This window comes from Salmo trutta, chromosome 32 (assembly GCF_901001165.1).
Source record: "Salmo trutta chromosome 32, fSalTru1.1, whole genome shotgun sequence".
Lineage (NCBI taxonomy): Eukaryota > Metazoa > Chordata > Actinopteri > Salmoniformes > Salmonidae > Salmo > Salmo trutta.
Window position 1 is genome coordinate 30,925,571 of NC_042988.1, and position 20,815 is coordinate 30,946,385.

At 42.2% G+C, this 20,815-nt stretch overlaps 1 protein-coding gene across 3 annotated transcripts in view; it reads right to left on the bottom strand.

Annotated features, from left to right (window-relative positions):
* The window catches only part of LOC115171696 (brain-specific angiogenesis inhibitor 1-associated protein 2-like protein 1), a 73,545-nt gene extending 54,612 nt beyond the window's left edge, over positions 1–18,933 (bottom strand). Inside the window, exons 1-4 of one of the 3 annotated variants that reach the window (XM_029728744.1) lie at positions 18,763–18,926; positions 18,563–18,623; positions 13,177–13,252; positions 12,853–12,939 (exon numbers count right to left, since the gene is read on the bottom strand). In XM_029728744.1, coding sequence (XP_029584604.1) covers positions 12,853–12,939; positions 13,177–13,252; positions 18,563–18,613 — 214 coding nt within the window. In that variant the 5' untranslated portion in view covers positions 18,614–18,623; positions 18,763–18,926. Of the gene's footprint in view, positions 1–12,852; positions 12,940–13,176; positions 13,253–18,562 lie in introns of all 3 variants that reach the window. The other 2 variants (XM_029728745.1, XM_029728743.1) reach the window with 2 other exon arrangements.
* Between the last annotated feature and the right edge of the window lie 1,882 nt (positions 18,934–20,815).

A 20,815-nucleotide genomic window follows, 5' to 3' on the forward strand; every position in this document is an offset into this window, starting at 1 on the left:
GCTTCTTCAAAGTGGTAGGCATGTTGTGTAAATCAAATGATACCCCCCCCAAAAAAATATTTTAATTCCAGGTTGTGAGGCAACAAAATAGGAAAAATGCCAAGGAAGTTGAATACTTTCGCAAGCCACTATAAATGGTAAAGATATCAGCAGAAAGCCATGATGAGATTGATTTCTCCAAAGAGGCACCAGTGTCTTCCTTAATTACTGAGGCTCTAACATATATCTTCACCAAATCTATGCAAACTAATATTGTTCCTAAACATTTGAAAATTGCCAAAGTTATTCCCCTCTATAAATCTGGAGATCCAACATATTTCACAAATGATCACCCAATATCTTTACTACCATGTTTTTCTAAAATCCTAGAAAAATTGGTGTTTTAGAGAATGTTGAATCAACACAATTCTATGTGAGCACCAATACGGTTTTCAGAAAAACTACTCCACAGATATGGCTCTCAACAGCCCTTAACAACAATGAATACGCACTTGGCATCTTTTTAGATTTATCGTTTGACATGGTTGATGAAATATTGCTTTCTAAATTACATTACAGTTTTCATGATTATACAGTACATTGGAAAAGTATTCAGACCCTTTGACTATGTCCACATATTGTTATGTTACAGCCTTATTCTGAAATGGATTAAATCGTTCCCCCCCCCTCAATCTACATGCAATACCCCATAATGACAAAGTAAAAAACAGGTTTTAAAAAAAACTTAAATATCATGTTTACATAAGTATTCAGACCATTTACTCAGTACTTCGTTGAAGCACCTTTGGCAGTGATTAGAACCTTGAGTATGACGCTACAAGCTTGGTGCACCTGTATTTGGGGAGTTCCTCCCATTCTTCTCTGCAGATCCTTTCGAACTCTGTCAGGTTGGATGGGGAGCGTCGCTGCACAGCTATTTTTAGGTCTCTCCAGAGATGTTCGATCGGGTTCAAGTCCGGGTTCTGGCTGGGCCACTCAAGGACATTGAGACTTGTCCAGATCCACTCCTGCGTTGTCTTGGCTGTGTGCTTAGGGTCATTGTCCTGTTGGAAGGTCTACTTTTACCCCAATCTGAGGTCCTGAGCACTCGGGAGCAGGTTTTCATCAAGGAGCTATCGGTACTTTGCTCCATTCATCTTTCCCTCGATCCTGGCTAGTCTCCCAGTTCCTGCCACTGAAAAACATCCCCACAGGATGATGCTGCCACCACCCTTCTTCATCGTAGGGATGGTGCCAGGTTTCCTCCAGATGTGACGCTTGGCATCTTCGTTTCATTAGAGCAGATAATTTTTATTATCATGGTCAGAGTCCTTTAGGAGTCCTCAAGCGGCCTGTCATGTGCCTTTTACTGAGGAGTGGCTTCAGTCTGGCCGCTCTACCACTTTTTTTATTTATTTATTTATTTTATTTTTTTGGGGGGGTAGATCAGCTTTAATACTGCAGATAGATTGTGGGTTCTGTCAATGTAATTATCTGCATCATTTCCAATCCCCCATATATATTTTTTTATATATATATATTTTCCTTTATTATTTTCCCCTATCCCTACCACCTCTTCCCTAATTGGAGTAAACTAATGGACAACAGACAACACTTCGGCTTCTACTTCCAGCTTATACATACTATATACATTTTATGGACACAATGTATTTTACAATAGTTATCTTTTGTTTGTTTTTAATCCCATCCTTCAGCTACCCTCCACCTCTCCCATCTATATCTGAAGACCATCTAGTTTGATTTCTATTTGCCATATGTTTTTAACTATGCTGTTTCACAAAAGTTCTGAACCTATATACATTTTACAGACAGTATATTTTACATTAGTTATCTTTGGTTTTTAGTCCCACCCTTCAGCTCCACTCAACACCTCCCATCTATCTCTGAACACCATCCATTTTCTATTTGCCATATATTTTTCAACTGTGCTGTGATGGTTCACAAAAGTTCTGAACCCTTCTATTCTCATAGTGTCTACAGATTGTAAATTAAGGACTTTTTTCCCCCTAAAAGTATTATATTATTAATCGATTGACTACGACTTTTCAACATCACCCAGTAGTGCACTTCTTTTCTTTGGTGCAAATAAATAAAACCTCAAACCTAAACCTTCCGGTGTTGAGTATCAAGATTAGACTCCGCCAGGAAATGACTCCTAAGATTCAGTATTTTTGGAACACAGGAGACTGATTAGTTGTCGTATTTCCGAACACTCACATCTTTCATTGTGAGCTAGCAAGAGACGGAGAGAGAAAGGGGAGGGGCACAGTTTTTCCAGGTCGGCCACCAGGGAGACGGAGTCAGAACCGTGTACTAGGCCTATCTACAGTTGAAGTCGGAAGTTAACATACAGTTGTGGCCAAAAATATTGGCACCCTTGCACGTTTTTCAAGTAACTCACAATTTTCCTAAAAATAAGTTGAAATTGAACAAAGTATTTGGTCTCCACAATTCTTTATTTTACTGTTAATATTACAGAACCTTTGCTTTAGAATTAAGAACTTAATATATCCATTTAAATCAGAAAATAAACAGGAATGGCAATGACAAAATTATTGACACCCTAGACTTAATATTTGGTAGCACTGCCTTTGGTCAAAATAACTGCAATCAAGCGCTTCCTATAACCATCAATGAGCTTCCTGCACCTCTGTACTGGTAGTTTGGCCCACTCCTCTTGTGCAAACTGCTCCAGTTCTCCCAGATTTTATAGGGTGCCTTCTCCCAACTGCTGTTTTCAGATTTCTCCATAGGTTTTCAATGGGATTTAGATCTGGACTCATTGCTGGCCACTTCAGAACAGTCCAACGTTTTGTCTTGAACCATTCCTGGGTGCTTTTTGAAGTGTGTCCTGCTGGAAGACCCATGACCTTCGACGGAGACCCAGCTTTCCGACACTGGGTCTGACATTGCACTCCAAAATACCTTGGTATTCTCCTAATTTCATAATGCCATGTACACATTCAAGGCACCCAGTTCCAGAGGCAGCAAAGCAACCCCAAAACATCACTGAACCTCCTCCATGTTTGACTTTAGGGAAGGTGTTCTTTTCTTTGAAAGCTTCATTTTGTTTTCTGTAAACATAGAGATTGTGTGCTTTACCATAAAGCTCTATTTTGGTCTCATCTGTTCACAGGACATTTTCCCAGAAGGGTTTTGGCATGTTCAGGTGTATTTTGTCAAATTGCAGCCGGGCTTTATGTCTTTCTCTCAGCAATGGGATCCTTCTGGGTCTCCTACCATATAACCCCCTTTCATTGAGTTGGTGGCGGATTGTGCTAGTTGAAACTGTCGTACTTTGTGTCTGAAGATCAGCTTGAATCTGTGTGGCAGTTGCTCAAGGTGATTTCTCCACAATTCAAACAATCCTTCGCTGCACAATTTCATCAAGTTCTCTCTTGCGGCCACATCCAGGGAGGTTGGCGACAGTGGTATGGGACTTAAACTTCTTGATAACATTATGTACGGTGGAAGCAGGAACATCAAGGTCTCTGGAGATGGACTTGTAATCTTGTGTCTGACCTCCTCAGATATTTCTCTGGTTTTCTTTCTTTTGTCCATGCTCATTCAGTTACATACAGTTACACAAAACAGGAGAATGAGTCCTTTTCTCTATTTAAACTGGTTTAATATGTGATTTTTATACTGCAGGTACCTTCAACTCAGCACAGGTGAGTTCAATTCCAAAGTAAATGAGAATCACCTGCTTGAAATCTAATAATTTCTAACTACATCTAGAAGGTGCCAATAATATTGTCCAGGCCATTTTAGAATTTCTTTGTGGAATTAGCAAAGATTCAGTAAATTATTCAATTTCTTTTGTTTTGTTCAACTGCACACCGAAGACATACATATTTTCATACCAAAATATGTTTTCATTTCAATAGTTTTCTGGAAGAAATGCTGCATTATTTGAAAAAAGTTCAAGGGTGCCAATATTTTTGGTCATTAAAACTAGTTTTTCAACCACTCCACAAACTTCTTGTTAACAAACTATAGTTTTGGCAAGTCGGTTAGGACATCTACTTCGTGCATGACAAAAGTAATTTTCCCAACAATTGTTTACAGACAGATTATTTCACTTATGATTCACTGTATCACAATTCCAGTGGGTCAGAAGTTTACATACACTACGTTTACTGTGCCTTTAAACAACTTGGAAAATTACAGAAAATATCATGGCTTTAGAAGCTTCTGATAGGCTAATTGACATCATTTGAGTCAATTGGAGGTGTACCTGTGGATGTATTTCAAGGCCTACCTTCAAACTCAGTGCCTCTTTGCTTGACATCATGGGAAAATCAAAAGAAATCAACCAAGACCTCAGAAAAAAAATTGTAGACCTCCACAAGTCTGGTTCATCATTGGGAGCAATTTCCAAATGCCTGAAGGTACCACCTTCATCTGTACAAACAATAGTACGCCAGTATAAACACCATGGGACCACGCAGCCGTCATACCGCTTAGGAAGGAGACGCGTTCTGTCTCCTAGAGATGAACGTACTTTGGTGCGAAAAGTGCAAATCAATCCCAGAACAACAGCAAAGGACCTTGTGAAGATGCTGGAGGAAACAGGTACAAAAGAATATCAACATAACCTGAAAGGCCGCTCAGCAAGGAAGAAGCCACTGCTCCAAAACCGCCATAAAAAAGTCAGACTACGGTTTGCAACTGCACATGGGGACAAAGATCATACTTTTTGGAAAAATGTCCTCTGGTCTGATGACCATCGTTATGTTTGGAGGAAAAAGGGGGAGGCTTGCAAGCCGAAGAACACCATCCCAACCGTGAAGCGCGGGGGTGGCAGCATCATGTTGTGGGGGTGCTTGCTGCTGGAGGGCCTGGTGCACTTCACAAAAAAGATGTCATCATGAGGAGGAAAATGATGTGGATATATTGAAGGAACATCTCAAGACATCAGTCAGGAAGTTAAAGCTTGGTCGCAAATGGGTCTTCCAAATGGACAATGACCCCAAGCATACTTTAAAGTTGTGGCAAAATGTCTTAAGGACAACAAAGTCAAGGTATTGGAGAGGCAATCAAAGCCCTGACCTCAATCCTAAAGAAAATTTGTGGGCAGAACTGAAAAAAGTGTGTGCGAACACAGAGGACTACAAACCTGACTCAGTTACACGAGCTCGGTCAGGAGGAATGGGCCAAAATTCACCCAACTTATTGTAGGAAGCTTGTGGAAGGCTACCCGAAACGTTTGACCCGGGTTAAACAATTTAAAGGCAATGCTACCAAATACTAATTGAGTGTATGTAAACTTCTGACCCACTGGGAATGTGATGAAAGAAATAAAAGCTGAAATAAATCATTCTCTCTACTATTATTCTGACATTTCACATTCTTAAAATAAAGTGGTGATCCTAACTGACCTAAGAAGGGAATTTTGAAAAACTGAGTTTAAATGTATTTGGCTAAGGTGTATGTAAACTTCCGACTTCAACTGTATCACACATTTGGAATGCTGTATCTCCCAATTTCTTGGCTTGCAACTTCAGTGAAGCAGGACCTATCTATCATCAATGAATAGGCTAGGATATTCTACAGGCAACAGACCGAAGACTGAACACACACTCGCAAAGAGCAGGGGTGTAATCATTAGACCAAACAGTTTGCAACTAAAGAGTTTCTATTGGAGAAATTCATGTAGGTCCCTCCCAGTTTTGTTCCGTTTGCTTCCGTTCAGAAACGTTTTGCAACAGAATTAGTGTAATGAATACGCCCCAGGCAAGCCAGCATGAGGGAGAGAGAGGAGAGGGCAGGCAGAAAGAACCGTGGGGCGCATATGTCTTAGTAATCTGCATCTTGCAATGTCTTGTCATGCATGCCTCACAAATTCACCAAAGTAGTTGTTGTACTTCAATTACACAACTTTCCCCTAGGCCTTTATTGCCTATTGTCTAGTTAGTCTATAACACAGAAAATAATGTGTTTTGTGATAACAGCACCGTGATTTTGTGGGTGAAAGAACAAAACATCACTTTCATTTAGGGATTTTTCACAACATTAAGGAACCCCTAAATGGTACCCTATTCCATGTGTAGTGTACTTTCTGGGGAATAGGGCCCTATGGGGGCATCAGGTAGCCTAGTGGTTAGCGCGTTGGGCCAGTAACCGAAAGGTTGCTAGATCGAATCCCCGAGCTGACAAGGTACAAATCTGTCGTTCTGCCCATGAACAAGGCAGTTAACCCACTGTTCCTAGGCTGTCATTGTAAATATGAATTTGTTCTTAACTGACATGCCTAGTTAAATAAAAAGGTTAAAAAAAATCTAATAAAAGGGACATAGGCTAATTTCAGTAGCAGCCATAAAGAGAAAGATTATGTGGGACTATTACAGGATAAGGAGACTATTCTGTGATAAGGAGATTGGATCAGTAATGGCTGCAGGAAACAACGTACGCAAATTAGACAGATGACTGTACATCAATATGACTGCAGTGCTCAGTGATACTCATTACAGGTTAGGATGGGGAGACTTGAAACAGTCACTGGCTTTCTAAAATAAAGCAACATGAATGTATCATTTGTTTGAGCAGATTGGTGTCCAGGCAAGTTGAATACCAATAAGTTACATTTTTGAAGTTATAGTTTTTGTCCCAAACATAACTTAGACAACTATATACACTGAGTGTACAAAACATTAAGGACACCTGATCTTTCCATGACAGACTGATCAGATGAATCCAGGTGAAAGCTATGATCCCTTATTGATGTCACTTGTTAAATCCACTTCAAATCAGTGTAGATGAAGGGAAGGAGACAGGTTAAAGAAGGATTTTTAAGCCTTGAGACAAGTGAGACATGGATTGTGTATGTGTGCCATTCAGAGGGTGAATGGACAAGACAAAATATTTAAGTGCCTTTGAACGGGGTATGGTAGTAGGTGTCAGGTGCAACGGTTTGTGTCAAGAACTGCAATGCAGCTGGGTTTTTCACACACCAGTTTACTATGTGTATCAAGAATGGTCCACCACCCAAAGGACATCCAGCCAACTTGACATAACTGCATTGGAGTCAACATGGGGCAGCATCCCTGTGGAACGCTTTCGACACCTTGTAGAGTCCATCCTCCGATGAATTGAGGCTGATCTGAGGCAACTCAATATTAGGAAGGTGTTCCTAATGTTTTGTACACTCAGTGTATATTTAAGCAATAAGGCCCGAGGGGGTGTGGTATATGGCCAATATACCACAGCTAAGCGCTGTTCTTATACACGACGCAATGCAGAGTGCCTGGATACAGGCCTTAGCCATGGAATATTGGCCGTATACCACAAACCCCTGAGGTGCCTTATTGATATTATAAACTGGTTACCAACGCAATTAGAGCAGTAAAAATACATGTTGGTTTACAGTCTGATATACCACGGCTGTCAGCCAATCAGCATTCAGGGCTCGAACCACCCAGTTTATAATCTGCAGTATGCAATAGATAAATAATCATATAATTTACATCTGATAACATCTGGAATGTACACACAAACACACTCACTCCAAGTTGTTTGGGAAAAAAGCATCTCTATGCTTGCATGCAAATCGTCCCACAGTCCCTCCGATGTTTTTGACTGCGGGCAAAAGATTCCTAGCATCAACCGCAGGTGCCACCTGACACTACAAAACATGGGTTATCTAAATGGGTTGGAAGCCATTCAAAATAATGGAGCAGACGACAGTGTGTGTGTGATGGGACAGTGGGAACGTTCTCCCAATGGTGTCCCAGCGAGACAACATCCTACTTCACAATACTGGGGTGGACAAAGGCACAATCCGGACGGCCCTTCAGATAACCTGTCCATCCATGGTGACAGGACAGAATAGGAACGCTGTCCCAATTTTGTCCAAAAACAAAACTAAATTTTTCACAGTGAGACTGACAACTTGCCTCACAGCACTGGTTGAGAAGGAGCTGCCTGGCAGACACATGAGAGATGACACTGTGCATTGCTGCATTTCTGTTTACTTCTCGGATTTCAAACCATCCAGAGTGTTGGGTTACATCTCAGAAACAGTGAGACAGAGAACAGAGAGTTGGGTTACATCTCAGAGACAGTGAGACAGAGAACAGAGAGTTGGGTTACATCTCAGAGACAGTGAGACAGAGAACAGAGAGTTGGGTTACATCTCAGAGACAGTGAGACAGAGAACAGAGAGTTGGGTTACATCTCAGAGACAGTGAGACAGAAAACAGAGAGTTGGGTTACATCTCAGAGACAGTGAGACAGAGAACAGAGAGTTGGGTTACATCTCAGAGACAGTGAGACAGAGAACAGAGAGTTGGGTTACATCTCAGAGACAGTGAGACAGAAAACAGAGAGTTGGGTTACATCTCAGAGACAGTGAGACAGAAAACAGAGAGTTGGGTTACATCTCAGAGACAGAAAACAGAGAGTTGGGTTACATCTCAGAGACAGTGAGACAGAACAGAGAGTTGGGTTACATCTCAGAGACAGTGAGACAGAACAGAGAGTTGGGTTACATCTCAGAGACAGTGAGACAGAAAACAGAGAGTTGGGTTACATCTCAGAGACAGTGAGACAGAGAACAGAGAGTTGGGTTACATCTCAGAGACAGTGAGACAGAGAACAGAGAGTTGGGTTACATCTCAGAGACAGTGAGACAGAGAACAGAGAGTTGGGTTACATCTCAGAGACAGTGAGACAGAACAGAGAGTTGGGTTACATCTCAGAGACAGTGAGACAGAGAACAGAGAGTTGGGTTACATCTCAGAGACAGTGAGACAGAGAACAGAGAGTTGGGTTACATCTCAGAGACAGTGAGACAGAAAACAGAGAGTTGGGTTACATCTCAGAGACAGTGAGACAGAGAACAGAGAGTTGGGTTACATCTCAGAGACAGTGAGACAGAGAACAGAGAGTTGGGTTACATCTCAGAGACAGTGAGACAGAGAACAGAGAGTTGGGTTACATCTCAGAGACAGTGAGACAGAACAGAGAGTTGGGTTACATCTCAGAGACAGTGAGACAGAGAACAGAGAGTTGGGTTACATCTCAGAGACAGTGAGAGAGAACAGAGAGTTGGGTTACATCTCAGAGACAGTGAGACAGAGAACAGAGAGTTGGGTTACATCTCAGAGACAGTGAGACAGAACAGAGAGTTGGGTTACATCTCAGAGACAGTGAGACAGAGAACAGAGAGTTGGGTTACATCTCAGAGACAGTGAGACAGAGAACAGAGAGTTGGGTTACATCTCAGAGACAGTGAGACAGAACAGGGTTTAATGATATTAAGAACAGTAAGGACTACTGTGTCTTGTTCAAACCTCCATCTTCTCTATCTTCATTAGGTCAACTGACAGTGACTGCTCGCAATGTCAACCAGAAAAGGTCATGAGTCTGGGTGTTTGGCTTCCTGGATGAAAGAATGAAAGGACAGTCCTTCACACTGACATTTGAACCCTGGAGGTGGAGGGAGGAAGCAGGAGAGGGAGGGAAGGAAGGTATGTGTCAATCATCCACTGACTCAAGAGTCTCTGGTTTCTAGGCTGATCAGCTCAGGTTTCTCTGTGGCAGCTCAGTAGACTCCAGATATTCCCCAGGTTACAGAGGCACGGAGGGAGGCCTGACTGACGCAGAGACTGCTGCAACTCAGGGTTTATCAGGCTCTGATAGGAAGGCTCTCGCAACATGCACCCATATCATTGATCGACCGGTAGACCATTTGTCCTTACAGCTTTTCCATGAATTTCGACTTTAAAGTTCCAAGATAAAGGCTGAGGAAATAGGACTTAGTGGTTATGGGCCGACACTCAGAACTTTTTACATACAGGACCTGGAAAGGAGTAGTTGCTGCCATATTCATTTCCCAATATGACAGTGCTCAAGTCAATAGAAGTCAATGCAGGAACGTAAGATGTGAAAGATCATTTCCACTTGAAGTTAGAGTACATACCCAGTTCAATTCCTGAATCGATGTACTGTAATTCAAAGAGACCCCAACTTTGGATCATACTGTACATTAAATCAGAGTTCTTTGTATCGATCGCATTGGTCCTGACAAGCCAGTTGGCGAAGAGTAAAGCCACATTGTTCTCAGAGACAGCTGCATGTGGTGGTCACTGGTCAAGCATTACAGAGCGGTCTGCTATACAGTACATTAAGGAAAGTACTCAGACCCCTTCACTTTTTCCACTTTGTTACCTTAAGGTCTTATTCTAAAAATAATTAAATGTTTTAAAAAATCCTCATCAATGTACACACAAAACCTCACAAAGGCAAAGCGAAAACAGGTTTTCAGAAATGTTTGCAAATTATTTCAAAAATCAAAACAAGAAATACCTTATTTACATAAGTATTCAGACCCTTTGCTATGAGACTCGAAAATTGAGCACAGATGCATCCTGTTTCCATTGATCATCCTTGAGATGTTTCTACAACTTGATTGGAGTCCATCTGTGGCAAATTCAATTGATTGGACATGATTTGAAAAGGCACACACCTGTCTATATCAGGTCCCACAGTTGACAGTGCATTTCAGAGCAAAGACCAAGCCGTGAGGTTGAAGGAATTATCCGTAGAGCTCCGAGACAGGATTGTGTCAAGGCATACATCCAGGGAAGGGTACCAAAAAATGTCTGTAGCATTGAAGGTCCCCAAGAACACAGTGGCTTCCATCTTTGAAGGTTCACCTTCCAACAGGACAACGACCCTTAGCACACAGCCAAGACAATGCAGGAGTGGCTTCAGGACAAGTCTCTGAATGTCCTTGAGTGGCCCAGCCAGAGCCTGGACATGAACCAGATCGAACATCTCTGGAGAGACCTGAATATAGCTGTGCAGTGATGCTCCCCATCCAACCTGACAGAGCTTGAGAGGATCTGCAGAGAAGAAATATAGGTGTGCCAAGCTTGTAGCGTCATACCCAAGAAGACGCGAGGCTATAATCGCCGCCAAGGGAGCTTCAACAAAGTACTGAGTGAAGGGTATGAATACTGTGTTGTTTACACACACACACATATATATATATATATATATATATATATATATATATATATATATATATATACATTTAATCAATTTTAAAATAAGGCTGTAACGTAACAAAATGTGGAAAAAGTCAATGGGTCTGAATATTTTCTGAATGAACTGTATATAAACAGCTGTATTCACAGTCAGTGCTCTGGGTTAACAGCCTTCATTAGGCTATATTAGACACATACCAGAGGACTCTACACACCCTGCACCTTTTCCCTGACTGTCCCCGACACAGGGGGAGGATTAGGGCCAGCGGTCAGTGGGTGGAGGTCAAAGCCTCACCTATAAGTGGTTCCCTTTCACATGGATCAGTTACAGGACCGGGAGGAATAGAAACTACAGACACACACCCAGAAATGCTACTGACTGCCTCTAACTGGGTTCTCTACCGCAATCCTTTATTTAGATTTTCCCTTAGGGGAAGTTCTATTGAATTAAATTGTACACTATTAAAAGAACTGGACAATGGAAACACACATACTGGGTTGCTGTTACTGCTGCGGACAAAGGCAAAGCAGAGGAGGGTAGTTGCAATGGAGGACAGCAGAACGCCTAAGAGCACAGCTTTACCAGAGACAGCAGAACCCTTAACAGCATAGCTTTACCAGAGACAGCAGAACCCTTAACAGCATAGCTTACCAGAGACAGCAGAACCCTTAACAGCATAGCTTACCAGAGACAGCAGAACCCCTAACAGCATAGCTTACCAGAGACAGCAGAACCCCTACCAGCATAGCTTACCAGAGACAGCAGAACCCTTAACAGCATAGCTTACCAGAGACAGCAGAACCCCTAACAGCATAGCTTTACCAGAGACAGCAGAACCCTAAACAGCATAGCTTACCAGAGACAGCAGAACCCCTACCAGCATAGCTTACCAGAGACAGCAGAACCCTTAACAGCATAGCTTACCAGAGACAGCAGAACCCCTAACAGCATAGCTTTACCAGAGACAGCAGAACCCTAAACAGCATAGCTTACCAGAGACAGCAGAACCCCTAACAGCATAGCTTACCAGAGACAGCAGAACCACTAACAGCATAGCTTACCAGAGACAGCAGAACCCCTAACAGCATAGCTTACCAGAGACAGCAGAACCACTAACTTTTTGGAGTGTACAAATGTTTGACCATTAAAAATCATATTTTCCCAAACCCTGAATCTAACACCTAACCCCAAAACCCCTAACCCCAAAACAAGCTTAAAATAGCATTTGAACAAATTCAGGTGAATTGATAGGACATTGAGGTCCTGATAATGTAGGAAAACAAGTATAGCTCAGTCTTACTGTGCAGCAGGATTTAATCAGCAGCTTGTCCCAGTGCAGCAGGGAAGCCCAGACAGTACCACACACACACACACACACACACACACACACACACACACACACACACACACACACACACACACTGGGCTGCAAATGACCATCCAGATTCAGGGGACAGATGTGGATCCTTGCTGTGCTAAAGTGTATTATTGTGATCACTGGGCAGAGCAAGTCAAATCAGTGTAGTTTTCCACCATGGGATTTAATCGCAGTTGGAGGTGTAGTATATTTAAGGTGTATGTGTGCCACTTTACTGGAGCTATTGTCTGGCTGGTGACCACGTTGGAGTAGAACTCATGTACATACAGTACAGTCCAGCCAAAGCTCAGCTCCACAGCTGGGTTTGATGGAGGCGTTGGGATGGGAGGGACTATTGGCACCATCCCCCTCACCAAGGGGATAGGTGATGCATCTACAAAGATCAATAAGAGATCCAAAAGAGGTCCACCAAGGGTCTCAATGGAGTTAAATGTGAGACGTTCAGATATGGACTGTAACATGGCCAGGGAGGTAAGACTTACCCAACTCCCTGGAGACAGGAGAGACCGCAGCATTCTCTCCGATCTTAGAGACCGCATCAAAGTACACCTTTCCAGCCAGGCTCATCGCTGTAAAAAAATAAGTATTGCTTTACAAAATGTATAATAAAATCAGACCTATTGTTTATTATACATATAACACAGCTTTAAACAATGAACCATCTATGACTAATGCATGAGATAACTGAAGGTAAATGTTGGTCAGAGACATGTTCTGGTAACCAAGTAACCTGCCATGGTAATAGAATAGAGTACAGTGTAGTACAATACAGTACAGGACAGTTCAGTAATAAGACGGCTGCTCACCTGCCACTGATTTCTCATAGCTCTTCCCCAGGTTGACCAGGTTCCTGAGCCCAGGGTTGAACTGTTCCATTACATTCTGGGAAGAGGAGAGAAGATGGGTAGTTGGGTTAAATGGGGTCACCGTCACATCAACATGACTCAGCCTTTTCTCACTTTCTCTCTTTAGTGTTTGTGAGTGAGTGAGTGAGTGAGTGAGTGAGTGAGTGAGTGAGTGAGTGAGTGAGTGAGTGAGTGAGTGAGTGAGTGACGTATAGAGTGATTGATTAAACGAGCGAGAGGAAAAGAAGTCAGTGAGTGAGTAGGTACACCATTCACACGGCTACAGAGGGTGGGACTCAGACCAACGCACCATTGGGTGCACACTGCCTGCCCTACAGGTCACCTCCAACACCAGGAGACACAGGAAGACCAAGAAGTACCTCAGGGATCTCAGGCATGGCCTGTTCTCCCCACTTACATCACCCTGTATAAGAGCATCATGGCTAAAACTGACACACTGACCAATAGCTTCTACCCCCAGACCATCAGGCTGCTGAATAGCCACCACTAGTCAGCTACTTGCTCCCCCCCCCCCCCCCAATGGACATTTATCATTGTTACAGTTGTAAATAAGTGTATATTATAATTTGTGTTATTGTCCCATTCACTTCTCTTGACCTGCACTGTTGGAGCTTAAGAATGTCCCTGTACCCTGCAATTACATCTGCTAACCTGTGCATGTGACTAATGACCTCTAAACTAAACTAATACAGTTAGCTCTACAAACTATGACCAAAGCAGCCAATGATTAACCAGAGATTGACAAAGGACTGTGGCCTACACTCTGGCTTTCATCTGCATTCCAATGGCAACACTCTCATTCCTCTGACTGAGAAAGAGACAAAAATGGAAACAGAATATGGGAGTAGATGGAGAGAAAGAAGAGGAAATAAAAAAAATAAAAAAGCGAGAGAGTGATGCATGTTATTATGCATGTTTAGAGATCATTTCCAATATCAAGAGGCTTTTTTGATTGACAGCTCCAATGGATTTCAATAAATCAGGAACCCAAGGGCTCTCTGACATATTTTCTTCATTTTCCCAGGAGCCTCCATTCAATAAAATGACAATGGATTTGACTGATATGGATCCTTGGGGACCAGTAAAGTCAGCTCCGTTATCCTATATAATTGATTCTCTGTGGGATCATGATCATTGTCTCAGGGGTCTTTCTTCCTGTACACACTTCTCTTATTTGACAGATTTCTTATTTATTAATGACATGCCATGTTATATCATGTTTACCTACTGTTTGGAAAGATAAGGGTGAGTTACAGCCAGGAACCCGGGAAATGATATATAAATCCATAGTAGCATATCCGTACCGTCTTGGTATGAACAAAGCAGGAGGAGAATCTAATGCAGTACGTTATGGCTATGCAGTCACACAGTAAACAGTAGACTACACAATGAAAAGTAGACAGTATGCAATTCACTTGTGAGTCAACTGATTTGGCAGTAAACTTCTTATTTATGAGAGCACAGTAAATATGTATGTTATAATACATAGGCAGGTTATAATTCAGCCATTACTATGCTCAAGCAGGTCTCCATTATTCAGAAGGAAATAAAAACCTGCATAATGCTGCTTGGCTCCCAGGTAATATTTTAAATAGGACCATTTCAACCCTCATGGATCCTCTGTTGCATGTACTCACATCATATTAGGAATAAAGGCCATGTTAATAAGCATGAGAAGCAGTCAGGAGCGGCTCAGTTGACTTGCCTACCACTGAGACCTAACTGGTGATGTTGGAGTAGGAGAGGGAGACTGTCTAATCTTACCACAGTCAAACCCTGTAGCTAAATAATTAAACCTGTGGACAGTTTCCCCTCCGTTTCATCATCACCTCAAGGAGAGAGAGGAGCTAAAGGGGGGCTGTTCTGTTCCTGTTCTGACTGTCTCAGGGGACCAAAGTCTAACTCAGTCTAACTGCTCTCTGAGGTGGACTTCAATGCAAGTGAGGCACATCAAGGCATCCACTTGTTCCTTCTTTCTTTCTTTCATATTGCAGAGAGAAAGAGAGAGAGCACACCCTATCACTCAACAACCTGTGGAGTGTGTGCACTGTGAGGGTGCAACACTTGACACCAAGCAGAGCAAGTTACACAGTAATAGCTAATTAATCCTTAAGAGTCTAAGCCGGTGGGGGGTTCTATTAAGTGAACATATGGAATTGTTTTAAGATGGTCATACCAAGGATCATTTAGCTATTATATTTGGAATCTTTTTAGCTTTGCTCTTATTGTTGCTTTTCCTTAGGGTGCTTTTTTTGTCTTTCAGTTTCTACTGTTATTCTTTAGTTTTTATCCTCTTATGTTTGTTGTGTAGTAACATTTTTTGTTTTTATTTTCTTATGTCTTTTCCTGTGAAGCACATTGTGTTGCATTCATGTCTGAAATCTGCTATATAAATAAAGCTTGATTTGATACCTATAGGTATCAAAAATATATATATTTGATGAAACACTGAATTTGGCCTTACTGCTATTAGCCCATCGAAATGCATTGAATAACAGATTCATACATGGAAAAATAAATCAAAAGGAAGTTTGTTTTAAAGTGTCTGTCCTATATCTGAGAGATAAGAAAGATCAGGAAATAATTGATATTATATTTATCCATATTTAACCCCTTTTTTTGGGGCACTAAAATAATTCCATATACTTCAATTAATGTTTTAACTGGTACGAGGTTACATTCAGACGAGTCTTGTAAGCATGCTTGATAAACGAAGAACACCATCGTGTTCGTGGGAGTCTCATCTGTAGGCCAAACCGTTCGGACACTACAGATGTTTTTGTGAGAAGAGCGATTTTCAGGATGTCTCATGGTCTGACAAACACAGCTGTAGCTCGGCCACCAGATATCTCTGGCTTAAACAGGCGGATTTGATGGGGATTTTGTTATTATGCGGGTGCGCGGACATCGACTCTAGGGGGTTAATTAATGGGTATGACTACTAAAAACTGGTTTTCCAATGGCTTTGACAAGTGTCGAATTAATTCATTGATGTGGATAACGTAACACTTAGGGTAATGGCATTCTGATATAACACTGTAAGTAGCATTTGTGATACTCAAATGTAGAAAAAAAGGGACCCAAGACAACAGAGATTGATAGAAACAGTTTCCCCCCCCAAAAAGACAGCTTTCCCAGCAATAGATTTTATACCACCTACTCATCTGTCAAAATGAGAGGCCATTAACTGACACAGCTGGTGCGTGGTCAATGGACATTAGGGAACTAACGATGGGATAAAAAAGGATTAAATGTGGTGGAGAAAACAATGAGGGGGAGTACTTCTCTGCTATTATGCTTTCTATTCTGTCTATTCCCTCTAACCACCCAGACCCTGCCTAACGCAAGTGTAGCTGATGAAATCATGACAATACATCACAGCTGGGCTACACTATGAGAAGGGTATAGTTAGGACAACCCTTATTCATTATCACAGTGAACTTAACTGTATAGGTTACAGTCTTAAGTAGACAGTAGGCTACTTGAAAGCCTGCTCAATGATGCTAGGCACATTTACATTTTACATTTACGTCATTTAGCAGACGCTCTTATCCAGAGCGACTTACAAATTGGTGCATTCACCTTATGATATCCAGTGGAACAACCACTTTACAATAGTACATCTATATCTTTGGGGGGGGGGGGGGGGGGGTAGGATTACTTTAGTGGTGTAGGCTAACTGAGGCCTCTCACGACAGAAGTATTATGTTTTGTGCCTCTACATCAGGGATGGGCAACAGGCGGCCTGCCGATGAATTTTAGAAATTTGGTTGTGCAGTACCAGATCGCTTGTTATGTCAGTCACTCGATTAGCCCATGTCAGCTAACATTTTTTAGATTGGTAAATGAATCTAACGGCAAGCTATCTAAACTTGTAGTAGGCTAAGCATGGTGGAATTACCAACCGGGGGACCCATTGATCATCTAATATACTTAAATACTGCAAACATTTGTCCCCACCCAATGGCAAAATGTGTACAATTGCAGGAAATTAACTCAAACTTTTTTTTAAATGATCTTCGGCTAGGGCCGCTCTGACTGCATGTGTGGGTGTGGGTACGCAGACCCACGAGCCACTGCGGCCCCTCATGATGAGTTCCCATTTTTTGTGGCCCCCACCTGCTTCAAAGTTGCCCATCTCTCCTCTACATAATGTTCTTAGTAGCCTATGGCATGTGTGTCTACTGTACACGCATAGCATAGTACAATAGTACACTACACGACCAAAAGTATGTTGACACCTGCTCATCGAACATCTCATTCTATAATATGGAGTTGCCCCCCGCTGCTAGAACAGCCTCCACTCTTCTGGTAAGGCTTTCCACTAGATGTTGGAACATTAATGCGGGGAGTTGCTTCCATTCAGCCACAAGAGAATTAGTGAGGTCGGGCACTGATATTGGGCAATTAGGCCTGGATCGCAGTCGGCGTTCCAATTCATCCCAAAGGTGTTCGATGGGGTTGAGGTCAGGGTTCTGTGCAGGCCAGTTAAGTTCTTCCACACCGATCTCGACAAACCATTTCTGTATGGACTTTGTGCACAGGGGCATTGACATGCTGAAACAGGAAAAGGCCTTCCACAAACTGTTGCCACAAAGTTGGAAGCACAGAATCGTCTAGAATGTCATTGTATGCTGTAGCGTTAAGAGTTCCCTTCGCTGGAACTAAGGGGCCAAGCCCAAAGCATGAAAAACATACCCAGACCATTATTCCTCCTCCACCAAACTTTACAGTTGGCACTATGCATTTGGGCAGGTAGTATTTCATGAAGCTCACATCGAACAGCTCTTGTGCTGACGTTGCTTCCAGAGGCAGTTTGGAACTCAGTAGTGAGTGTTGCAACTGAGGACAGAGGATTTTTATGTGCTACGTGCTTCAGCAGCCCAGTTCTGTGAGCTTTTGTGGCCTACCACTTCGCAGCTGCGCTAGAAGTTTCCACTTCACAATAACAGCACTTACAGTTGACTGGGGCAGCTCAACTGTCGGCAACGGGTGTGGCTGAAATAGTCGAATCCATTAATTTCAAGGGGTGTCCACATACTTTTGTATATATAGTGTATATCTAGTCTTTCTGGCTATAGGCCTACAATATTTGGGTGACACAAGTAGTGAGCAACCTGTTATCAACACCACCTTCGGGAATTCTGGCAACTTCTGAGAACTGAGGAAGTTATTACCCTACATAGTAAAACAACATTTCAGGTGTTTATATGGGAGGTGTTTTCACGGGGAAAGCCCGACCATTTATGGTATCTCATAAAGGTTAATTCACAGTTAATTATGGTACATTGATTCAAGCAACACATGGTCTCATACGGTCGTTTACCTTGTATGTACTTTCGGTGAGCTTGTTCACTTCTTCAGGGTCCCTCGACATGGTTATATCCCTTTAAGCGCCCGTTTAAAACAATACAAATGTCCAGAATAAACTCTCCAGACAGAATAAATATGTGACACTATCGATCAATCGAATTCCTCATAACAAGCGCGTGCTCCATATAGCCTGCAGAGAAAGATCCTATTTACCTGGCGTTCCCTACTACAGTGGTCGTTCATGAAAAAGGAGAGACAATTTCTTCCGAAGGCAACGGTACGTTCTCAAAGGACGGCCTGGTGTTAAAGCTGAGCTGTCAAACTTCTGCTTCGATTAACAGTGAGTCGGTTGGTAGGAAAGGTAGGCGGGCAGGGTGTTATTGTTCGACGTCATTCATTAGTGCTATGAAAGGTGACAGTCTACAGTGGACACTGGCAGGTGTAGGGCGCTCCCTGGAGGCGACCAATGGCCAACCACGTGGGCAGAATATGTAGAATCTATGGAATAATTACAATCCATATCCTATTTATCAATACAAAGATAAATAATTGAAAAACACTAGACACATTTTATTTAGGCTATACCCTTCCCTTTCTTTCCCACTCACAGGTAGGCATAGGCCTAGCCTAATTCCCTGCCCGCAGTCTCGATAAATTTAGAAACAAAACTTTATCAGGCTCAAACCTGTTGCTGCAATTTGACATAATATAGTGATGGGTCGTTCGCGAACGAATGGTTCTTTTTGAACTGATATTTTTGGTGAACGTCGGGAGCCGAATCGCATCGGATGAAAGAACCGTTCATTTGGCTACCTGATTTGCATATTAGTACTATTTTTTGTTTTAGTTTTTCAGGCCATCTATTAATTTTGCCAGGTACAAATGTATTTTAACATGCATTTCATGATCTGACATAATGGTAGCCTACCTTCTGGGCTGTACATTGGAAATTAGCATTTTCTTTCATTGTTCAGGGTAAATATGCAGCGGTCTAAGGCACTGCATATTAGTGCAAGAGGCGTCACTACAGTCTCTGGTTCAAATCCAGGCTGTATCGCATCCGGCTGAGATTGGGAGTCCCTGCGTCTGCCGGGGTAGGCCATCATTGTACATTTGTTCTTAACTGATTCGAACCAGAGAATGAAGGTTCAAAAAACTAAGTTTGTTAGCCAGATGCTCTTTTACTTGAAGTGAGCCAAAAGTCTAGAAAAAGTGTATCCTTGAAGTGGTAATATAATATTTACAAGTGAAGAGAAGATCGATATCACTAAGAACTACAACAAGCCACATAAATCACCATAATAATAACACAAGTGTTACAGCAGTGCCTATGTCGAACTCTGATTCAGGACATCCTCTCCTGATTAGCCTACAATCAACAACGGAGATAAGCAATAAAACGGGAGGGAATTCGCCTTCGACAGCGATGTAATGGTCCGTCTGACATGCAGTGGAGAATCACTCGATGAATAAAGTCAGGAGAGTACTAGGGCAGGGCCAAGGGCATGTTGTCCCTATATCTGTCCAACAGGTATCTGCTGTCCCTGGCTGGGATATTAGCACAACAACATACAGTTCCATCACTATCCAACAGATGGCAGTCGCTGCCACAGTTCAATTCCGTGCCTGATGATTGTAGGAACATGTGTGGGAACATTACAAGCTTAATACAAAGTAATCTAATTTTAGAACACTCAACCTTTACATGGCATGATATAAATGCCATTTCTGGCCTTCCCTCGTTGGATGTTACTTGCCTAGAAATGTATTATTTTTCCCCTATGATGGATTTGCTATAACTATTGCATGCATTGCATCACTTTTGGGCCTGTGATTTGACAACCACTAACAAATCTATTTGGTTCACTTACCCTCAAATCAATGAGAGGCAGAGAAATTCCATGCATATAGATTTTAAAAGCAAATTTACAGAACCTTTGCCTGTAAATGTCAGTTCAAGTCGAAGCCTGGAGTTTGTGCCCAGGGAGAGCCCCAGAGCAGATAGGATAGAATGTGATATGAGTCCAGGGCCTCTGGTTCTATTTGGACTATTGTATTCCCACACCGCCATTTTGCCTTCAGATGACAATGTCATGTTTTATTATTTCCTGAATCGATATTAAAGTTGGAATCCGTGAAACTGCCATGTCCATTTGCGATATTACAACAACAAAGACATTACTTCAAACAACGAACACTGTTCTTTCCCCCCTCAGACATAATTTCAAGCGCCATAGAACAGCTGACTATGTACTAGGCCTACATT